The 9,961-nt window shown below is 37.0% G+C and overlaps 1 protein-coding gene across 1 annotated transcript; it reads right to left on the bottom strand.

Annotated features, from left to right (window-relative positions):
• Positions 1-3,819: 3,819 nt before the first annotated feature.
• Positions 3,820-8,507, bottom strand: LOC102196110 (stonustoxin subunit beta-like). The gene is made up of 6 exons (XM_005748482.1): positions 8,421-8,507; positions 6,744-6,854; positions 5,327-5,359; positions 5,123-5,188; positions 4,885-5,027; positions 3,820-4,670 (listed from the first exon to the last, which is right to left on the bottom strand). The coding sequence occupies exons 2-6, from the start codon at positions 6,790-6,792 to the stop codon at positions 4,242-4,244; spliced, it is 720 nt and encodes a 239-aa protein (XP_005748539.1). The 5' UTR covers positions 6,793-6,854; positions 8,421-8,507; the 3' UTR covers positions 3,820-4,241.
• Positions 8,508-9,961: the final 1,454 nt, after the last annotated feature.

Genomic DNA, 9,961 nt, shown 5'->3' with positions numbered 1-9,961 from the left:
TTCAGAAGCTGCATTAAAATATAAGATAACCAATTATTTTATAATTAGCCTGTCTAGACTTGAAAGGCTCCCACAATTAGGCAAAAATAATTTTCCGAGATGGTCCCTTCTTATATATTTTTTCTGCTATGCCAAGTCAGCGTCTTGTATAGCTGATTGTAGAGAGTACAGAAGAAAACTAATGATGCTCCGTTAATACAGCTATAAAAAAAAGAAGAAGAAGAAAGAAAGTACAGCGCTTTAAGGTTGACGGATTGAGAGTAATTAAAACTATGCCTGTTATATACTTATATGTACAAAAGCTTAACGGGAAGAAAGGCACTCAAAGAGAAACTGATAATCAGCAGTGTACACATGCCTCAGGAGAGCTGGTGTTATTGTAGCACAGGAGTAAGATATCAAAAGCATTTTAAGTGGTATGATAAGAACACGGGAGACAAGAGAAAAGTCAAGTGTAAGCAGGAGCGCCCTGAAGCCTGGTTGGCAGTATCTTTATTCTAAGAGTATCTCCTGTGAAATGAGCTTTTCAGAATCCTGCGACCTAGACGCAAACACTCAAGCTATTTCTCAACACTCAATAATAATCGTGCTGTCTTATAATTAGCTCACGTGTCCAGGCCATTTGCTTTTATCCAGGATGCTCAGGATGTCCCGTTCTCACGTGGGACAAATCAGCTAGCCTACAGTAATTATTGACCACTCCCTTTTAACATAGTGAGCAGTCGCCCGCATGCAGTGACAGACAGCTGCATGACTACTAATAGTCTCCTGTTACACACTTAACAACCTGTGGGGCCCTCTCATAGGATTATGGGAAATGCAGTTTATTTTAGTGAGGAAAAAATGGCAACATTAGCTTGAAAGGCCAAAGGTCAAGCATAAATCACACCAACAACATTTTATTCAGCTGCATCCATCAGATGATTAAATCACAGGAAGATTTCTCTGGTCAAAGGTTTGTTATTGGTATTGTCATTTGAAAGCGACCTTGTTTGATGCCCGTTCACTGATTGAGCTTATACCGTGTTAATTATTTATTTAATTTGTTGTTAATTAATTATTTATTTAATTTTCAATTGATTAGACTTTTCCTAATAATGTAGATCTCGCATAATACACACATAGATTATCTACAATCTACAATAAGGTTTAAGGTCATTTTGAATTAGTTCCTACTATGAAAACAATTTTTCTAGATAATAATTTGTTATTCATTGTAAGTATTGTGTTGTGAAGTAATAGGTAAAATAGTTAAAGTTCGTGATCTACACTATGTGACAAGTGATAACATAGAACATAATTTTCCCCATATTCCCTTAAACAACATTCATGATTAATTTTCTAGAGAAAAAAATACACACAATAGCACTTTAACATGTTTTGTGATGTTCCATATGTTCCATACAAAAACGAAAGATCCAAAAAAGAGAAATCAATTTTTGTGTGCACGTGGTTTGGTTTTCTGTTGTGGTGTACTGACAAGTACGATCCAGCAGGTGGTGCTGTTTAATAATTTCGTCCATCACTGTTTCTGCTGAGGGCACTTTTCATTATGGGCATATATGATAAATAAAAATATGTTTAAAAAATACATTGATTAGCTTCATGTTAAAATACTTTATTATTGTATGTTTTAATAGTAAATAGAGAGTAGTACAGCCACAATTGGAAAAGAAAAGCCACAATTGCTACTTGCAACCAGAAAAGTATACATGTGAAACATTTGTCCAGCAGCAGAGCATGACAACAGTGTAAAGTGTTATGTATAGATAACATGGAGCGAAAGAGCAACATGAAACTGGTGACCCTATCAGTCCATGTTAGACTGCAGATAGTGTGAATGTGGGCTAGTAGATACGTGACAACAAATCTTTTGGAACCAGTATAACTTCATCACAGTAATGCTTGAGTAGCTTCTGCTGTCGATCAGGTGGTGCGGAACCATGAAGAAATAATATTGTGGAAGCACACTGGAACAAACAGAACTTAGTACTGGTCAGTAACTGGTTCTATCTGCTGCACACAAAAAGCTCGGAGAGTGTTTGAAAACAGGACATTGGAGAAAATCCAACTCTCATCATATCACGCTCCTACGGGAAGATACATTCATAAAACGTTCTAACATTGAATTCAAAAATATTTAAAGGGATATTTTAAATTCTGTCTGTATTGTTTGCAAAGCATGTTCACACATCAGCAGGGATTGCTGGTCATTCCTCCCACCCTCACCCTGCATCCTCCTTATGCCATGCTATATGTGTGACCATATGTGCCATTTGCTTTATAGCATATATCACTTTGCTCATTACACCAGCAGAGAGTTTCCACTCTTCCAACTCTCATACCTATCATATGATCACATATACACATCCAAAACACGCAGTGAGGTGACACCGTGGGTTTTATTACTCTTGGATCCAAGTCTCCGGTTTCATTTTCTTTGGTCAATGATGGATGTTTGTACCTGTCATATCGGTTTAACTGTACTGGCTGTAAATTCTTATATATACTCATCACAAGAATCACACTGAAATAGCCTAAATAAACTAAGCTAAGCTCAATTTGGTTGGTGTTTAACTGCATAAGCTAGAGGTGCAGTTTTTGAGTATTACTAATTAAGAATAAGTAAATGGATAAAGTACAGAAAGCATTGATTTGACTACACGTGACTTCATTTTGACCCCCTTTGAAGAGTGAGATTTCTACTGACCTGCTTCTGGAAGGGTAATGTCTGTATGTCCTCTGCTGTCTCAACGCTGACATGACTGTCATTGTATGTACAGTATGCAGAAGCAATGACAACAGTTTAAGTGTGTCAAATACCTGATTGACTTGAATGCATTGCTTACTGGGGCTTTTCTTGGAACTTGTTAAATCTATATCAATATGTCTAACATCCAACTGGGGTCTTCCGAGGGGTCAGTATCTCTGTCTAAATATTACATTACATTAAAAAAATTGCAGCATATTTAGCTGATATACCACTGACGTCTGTGGGTGCCTTGTGGGCAGGATAACAGTTAAATGAGTGCCACTTTTAGTTCCTATTAAGCTGATGCTTTCGTTTTGAAAGCAGTAGGAGGTAAGGTCAAGCTGTCAAAGACAGAAACTAATGTTCGAGCTGGAGCATCTCACATGTCAAAGTGAGCCCCTTTAAACTCCAGGGAAGCAGTTTCTAGTCAGTCTTCTTTACTGAACAACACTGAAGGAGTTTTATGTTGTGCGAACTTAACACTGTGCATATGACTTCATTTTAACTACTTAAAAAGCTTCAGACATTGACCACAGACAGAAAACGTGCAATTAATTTCATTTTCAGTATAGAACCAAAAACAAATCTCAAAAAGATGAATTGTATGTAATCCCGAATTTATCCAAATTTGAATATGCTGCATGTTTAATTAATTTAAATTATACCGATTATATTAGATAATAGGAATAAAGAGAAAGTCTTTCTGCCAGGTAAGAAAATAAGCTTTAATTCAAATATTTAGATTCATCATTTTAATTCTGTTGCTATATCCCTTTTGGATTTTATTTATTTATATTTCATTTATGCCAATTGAAATTTTACACCTACTACACAGTTAGACACCAGCCTTATGTAATTTCCATAGCAGCACTCTGGGGAATCACAATTAGATTTGGGACTTGGTCTGATTTTACAATGAGTCTAACATGCACCTTGTGAGTGTACTACTGTACTGCTTAAATCCTGATTCTGTCCCTACTTTTTGTTTTTGTTTTTTTGCATATTTTTGCTGTCTTCATACTATAGCAACATTCACATTAGCAAAAAAAAGAAAAAAAGTCTCCTTTTTCCATACTTTATTTTTGATTAACATTTTTTCATATTTAACATTTTACATACACTTATCTCTAACTAAATATACATTCTTAGCAAACAATAACAATAGAGAAATACAAATACACACACATATATATTAGTATAAACCTTGAGTGGTCCTGTGTTTTCAGAAAAATCCAACAGTGTGGACAACATTCAGAAGGTGGCTCCTTTCTGAATATCTTCTAATTGCACTTTGCTCCCTTGATTAAAATGTTTTTTTTTTAATTTTCTGTTTTCCTCAGAGATACTGTAGTGTTTTGGTAAAATATAAAACAGCCTTATTGCAGCTTTATTGCAATAGGATAACAGCTACTTCACTCCTCACCCAACAAGAGTTCAGCTCCACTCAATTTTAGATATGATTATAATCTGCCTCTATGCTTCCACTCCTTTATTCCTCCTTCTTTTTGATTACACAGTCAGAGTTTGTTCCTACCCATAAACCTGGCATAATTTTCTCCTTTAAAGAGCTCTTAAACTGCTTCAAAAGTTTAACCTCCTTTTTCCCATTGCGTTCTCCTCCCTCAATCACATCCTCCACAGCATAAAAATTAATGACACCAACAGGCTGGTCAACATATACACCTATTGTGGAGCACCTGGGAAGCTCCACAATCTGTGTAATGCGACCGTTGTGCCAGGCATGATAGCTGGAACCACTCCAGCCGAGACCCCAGGACTCCTCGTTTTCTCCCAGGCCACAGGGCCCATCCTTGTTCCTTCTTCCAGCTCCTTCGTATGCGACTCCAATCACAACCCATCCGGAATACTCCATTTCCCAGTAGCCTCGGCTTTCCAGGATTCCCTCTTTGCAAAGAACCTTATGCACAGAGGTGATAATGTCACTATAATACAAGCAGCATTGCTTTCTCCTTTTGGAAATACAACACCAGTAGGTTCAGGTTTGAAATAAACTTGGGGTACATACTGTTTCCAAGCACATCTAATTTTACACCATTGTAAACATTTAAAATGAGCAGAAAATACATTTGTAATATATGCCATTTCTGGCTAAATGCATCCTCATACTCTACCTGTGGAGCGTACTCATATCGCTCTGGTCTGTCCAAGACAGGACACGTGAGGTTATCAGTCATTCTGGCCACTTTGGCACCACCTTCTGTGATCCACAGCATTTTATTGGCTGTTTTGTCATCCAGAGACAAGTTAATCCAATCTGACAAAGCAAAAAATAAATAATAATAAACAATAACTTAACAAATGGTGCTTGGAAAGAATTGTAAAAAAAAAAAACTGCACAAACAAACTTACATTTGATAAGATCAGCTCTACATTTGGGTTCAGGGATATTTGTCTCATACCCTGGGATCTTCTCTGCTGAGTAAAATAACAATAAATGTCAGGAGATACTAAACAAGTTAGATGAACCATAGTGGGGGCAGCTTTTAATGAAGGCATGATTTAAAAAAGAAAATCAAAAAGATAATCCAACCTGTGGTAGGATTCAAGTCTTACCTGTGGGCGTTTTTACCACTTTGGCCTTTTTTCCTGAAACCAAAGAAACCTTTATTAACATCAATATTCTTAACTGGTATAAATATTAGGTGACAGGTGCATCTCAAGCGGTGATGAAGTGAACCACAGGAAAACTGGGTATACTTAGAAAAGCATCTGCTTTTGTCAGATCATCACATCAGAGATTGCATGCTTTCATGCCAGGCAGTTGGAATGACCAGGACATCTCAGATGCTGTTGGGGTTGGCTTCAGTCACACTAGAGTGCAGCGTGAAGCTCAAAGCAGATTATGAGATGAGAAGAGTGACATGATCTGTCTGTGCAAATCAGATAAGTTGGGGATCTAGATCCTAAGCTAGCTTATTGCCACAAGATCATAGGAAAGTCATCCAAGTGTCAAGTCACACCTAGCTGAATTAAAGTCAGAGTTAATGTGAAGATAATGGATTGCAACACATGCAACATGGGCATCCCTAAAATTAATAATGCAGAAGGCTGATCTTAGCAAAATCACTTCCCTCTTAATTTCTAACTGATTAATTGTTGCATAACAGGCACTTAAGCCAGATATGAAAGTGATATTTTGCTGTCACGCATAAGGATGCAGTCTCAGTAGTTTGGTAAGGACACTTAATCTTCACTGCATTAAGATATGAACCTTCAAAAACACAAGTAATGGGATGTATTTATATCAACACGCATCATCTCAGAATATTAATCTACAAACATGTAGCTGCTCATATCTAAATGGTTTAAAATATCTGCTGCAATATATCTGAAAAATGTGGTGACAGAAAACAGACTAGACAAAAAACAGTAGATGATACCTGGAATTGTAATACATGTATTCTTTTTGGCTTTTTCTAAATTATAGTACTGATTCATTTACTGTGTTTCTGTCGACCCTTTGACTTTTGTTTTGCATTAGTTAAGATGAGTACAGACAAGTTATAAGCTATGATAAGATCTGCAAAGACACTATTTGTAAAGACAGTATCTGTTCAGTGGAGGCTGAAAACGTGTGACCATTTTCAAAGCTGTTCTTGTAACTTACAGTATAATACATAAATGCATTCCCATGGGTTACATCTGGTTCAAGCAGATGATGCTTTTTGTTTTTAAACCATTGCTCCCAGGGAATAATACCATTATAAACCCATCAACAACAAGCAAAGAAATGTGAAAGTATTGTAAATAAATATAGTTTTTTTTAAAGACATTTTTATACAGACAAACTCTGGTCAACCGTTCTCTCAGGATCTGCCTGTGAGGATGAAAAACACTTCACTGCTGAAAATGCAGTTTGGTTCACCTCAGTGAGTACATTTAAAGCACATCACTGTAGTATGTACATGCTGGAAAAAGGAAAGGAAAAAAAAGTTATATATCTTTAGATAAAATATATTTAAAAAATCACCTTTTTCTGCCTTCCTCGTCTCCGAAATGATTCTGTTGGTGTTAGGCATCTTGATACCAGCTTGCTATTTGAGTAGCTTGAGTCTATCTCGACCTGATGTGGCTGGTCTCACTGAGGATGAAGAGTATTCGTTGACAACTTAATGCAGTGCTTATATACCTTTGGTGCAGGACAGAGATGAAGGAATCATCATTGGTGGTGACATAAGAGATAAAAGTTACCAATAGAAAAGAAGGGGAGGCAGGAGGTTTGTAATGAGAGCTGTGTATGTATGTTTTCCTTTTAAAGTATAGAAGGATTCTTCGGCGTCTCTAGGACGCCCCTTTTACCAAGTAAACCCCACCCTATTCTCTCTACATCACCTCCAGTGATCTCTGTGCATTGCCCACTGACAGTGCTGATGTACTTATGGTGGATGTATGTGGGAGCAAAGCTATGCAAACGCACACACATACAAATTCTAAGTACCAATCTAAAAAAAACAACTTTAGCTTTTAGATATGATACTTTATGTCCTTACAGCAATACAAATAATAATAAAAAAATAATAAATTCAGTTACAAGTAGCTTTAGATATGAATTTAACTGTTTTAAATTATTATCATTATGAAGGTTGTTACTATGGTCAAATGTTCTTAAAATTCTGTTACTTAAAATACTAATGCAACCTGAAAAGAGGATAGATTCTTTTTGTTTTCACTTTTTAAAATGCATTTACAATTGCTATGCAACATCCATATCACTGTACATATCAGCACACATGCAAAACTAGTTCAAGTTCAAGTTTTAATCCTGAAAACCGGATTTAATGTGACTAAGTGTGACCCAAATACTGCGACAGGGAGTTGCCTGAGTGGAGGTTCCTTGGTTCATCGTACCAGGCTCAGCTGTGCTCATGCCCCACATCACTTCCTCATAAACCGTTCACCATTACAGATGCCTCAATGTGAACAGGTCGGGTTAAAAGAAAAAAGCATGTCGCTGATTGTAAACCCGTTCTTGTGATCATCTCTCTGCTCTCCACAGCAGACTGAGGTGTTTACTGTTTCCGGCAACCTGCCAAACCTCATGTCAAGGCTGCCTCATGATTCTTGTGTTCCTGCATGTGCAAGCAGATGACTCACTGAAGCGCTGATTGCAGTGCTGACATTAAATAGTACATGCCGTGCATGCCATGCACTGTGGTGTCAGAAGTGTCCCAGAGTGCCCAAGTGTTTACATCTGTGTCTGAAATACTTTGTTTCTTCTCTCACATGATGATAATAAACCAAATGCATTGATCATTTGAAACTTTTAAATAAATAAGTATGTTTTATTAATGTGGCTTAGTGGGAAAAGACCAAAAATCTACCAAAAACAGTATATAAGATGGGAACACAAGTTCTATATAAAAGTAGTAATAAAGGAATAAAGAAAAATGTGTTTACTTTAAAGTAATGTTTTTAAAACAACAGTGGAATCTGGTTCCACTTCAAATGAAACCAAATAAACCAGGTTTATCTTTTTATCCCTCGCCATCTCTAATAGGCCCCCTCTGTTCTGGACAGGATGAGCACATTAATGATGGTATTAATTATATCTCTATTATGTAAAAAAACAACAACAAAAAAACAAAACAAATCAAAGCAACTCAGCTTAGAGGTGGAAACGTGGACTCTGGAAAAACCCGGCACTCACCCGGACCATGACAATCAGTATGTAGTGTCACTAACACTGTAGGGCTCTATAGGTTTCTCTGGTCCCTTCTTCAATCTTCTCCTTCAGTGCTGCAACCACTGCATGTCATTAACGTTCTTATAGTTCCAGGAGATTTTCCCCTTCTCTATACTATCCTGGGAACGTTAATCCATCAGTGTCAGATGAACTGTTCAAACTGTACTTCAGCTGCCCTGACCTCTTCACTCTTAACCTTACCTTGTTAACAGGAAGCAGGGGAGTTAGAGGATTAGACGGGTGACATGAAAGCAGATCCTGAGAAGTGATGAACAAGGCTGCACGCGAGCACATAGATATGATAGGCGGTAAATTAGGCAGAAGGTATGGACCCAAACTTAGTGCTGACATATGTTCATAACACTGGAATAAGGATCAGTAATTACAGGATTGCACTGAGAATTTTCATGGATAAACTGCACGGGGATCTGTATGAAGTCTAACTGAAGTCATAATCTGAGCATTATTATTATTATTATTATTAGTAGTAGTAAAACCAACAAAATAACTTAATTAAATATATCTTCTTTTACTGCTGATACTGTGCCATTGTGACTCCTACTATAAACTGTCAAATAGAAATGTGGACCATGCTTTATTTGTGGGTAAGGAAAAGCTGTCTCTGTCTCCCCCTACTGGCTGTCATTAGGAACAGCATGTCCCAACAAATCTGGAAACTGTAATAGCTCAGTAACATTCCCATCTTACTGATCACAGGACATTCATTCTAATGCTTCTACATTTCTCTTTTTTTAAATCTATCAACATGCAGTGTTTGAACAAGGCTCAGAAGGTGATAGATGCAAACAGAGGACATGGGAAGTATCATGAAATTTGCAACACTGAGGGTTATGTGGAGAAGTAACACAATTGTCTAGAAAAGGAGACAGTGAGACACAATCACGAGCAAAAACAAAAGGTTTTTATTAAAGATTAATCTTAAAGTAAGTGCCAGGCTGCTACTACTAACTAACACAGGAACAAACACAGCAGAGGCGGTCAACAAAGCAATTCACAGATTCTCCTCAGAGAAAGCCTAAGTGGTCACAAACACACACAGATCATATGAAGCAAAGTCAAAAGGCACTTTGGCACTGGCAGTGTCTTCTGCATCAATTTGTGCCAAAGCTAAGTGCTGACAGGACAGCTCCTCAGATTACATTTCCTCCACGGGAAAAAGTGTGGTTTCTAAGACAGGGCAGAGAGAGCACTAAACTAAACTAAACTAAACTAAACTAAACTAAACTAAACTAAACTAAACTAAACTAAACTAAACTAAACTAAAACAATACTTTCGCCATATGAAACTAGTACTTTTATTGCCTAAAAATGAGTACTTTTTAATCTAAATTGAGTACTTAGAGTACTAAGTAGAATATTTTTTATCTAGTTTTTAAACTAACTATGTACATAACTGGTCTCTTCTGCTTAGAAGTCATGCTCGGTGCCAAGCACTGTGACATTGTCATAGTCTTCATATAATTCATCTCCTCCTCCATCACACT

The sequence above is a fragment of the Pundamilia nyererei genome, unplaced genomic scaffold, assembly GCF_000239375.1.
Source record: "Pundamilia nyererei isolate P.nyererei 1_Seehausen unplaced genomic scaffold, PunNye1.0 scaffold00223, whole genome shotgun sequence".
In the NCBI taxonomy this organism is placed as follows: Eukaryota; Metazoa; Chordata; class Actinopteri; order Cichliformes; family Cichlidae; genus Pundamilia; species Pundamilia nyererei.
This window is presented reverse-complemented; position numbering and strand designations above follow the sequence as displayed.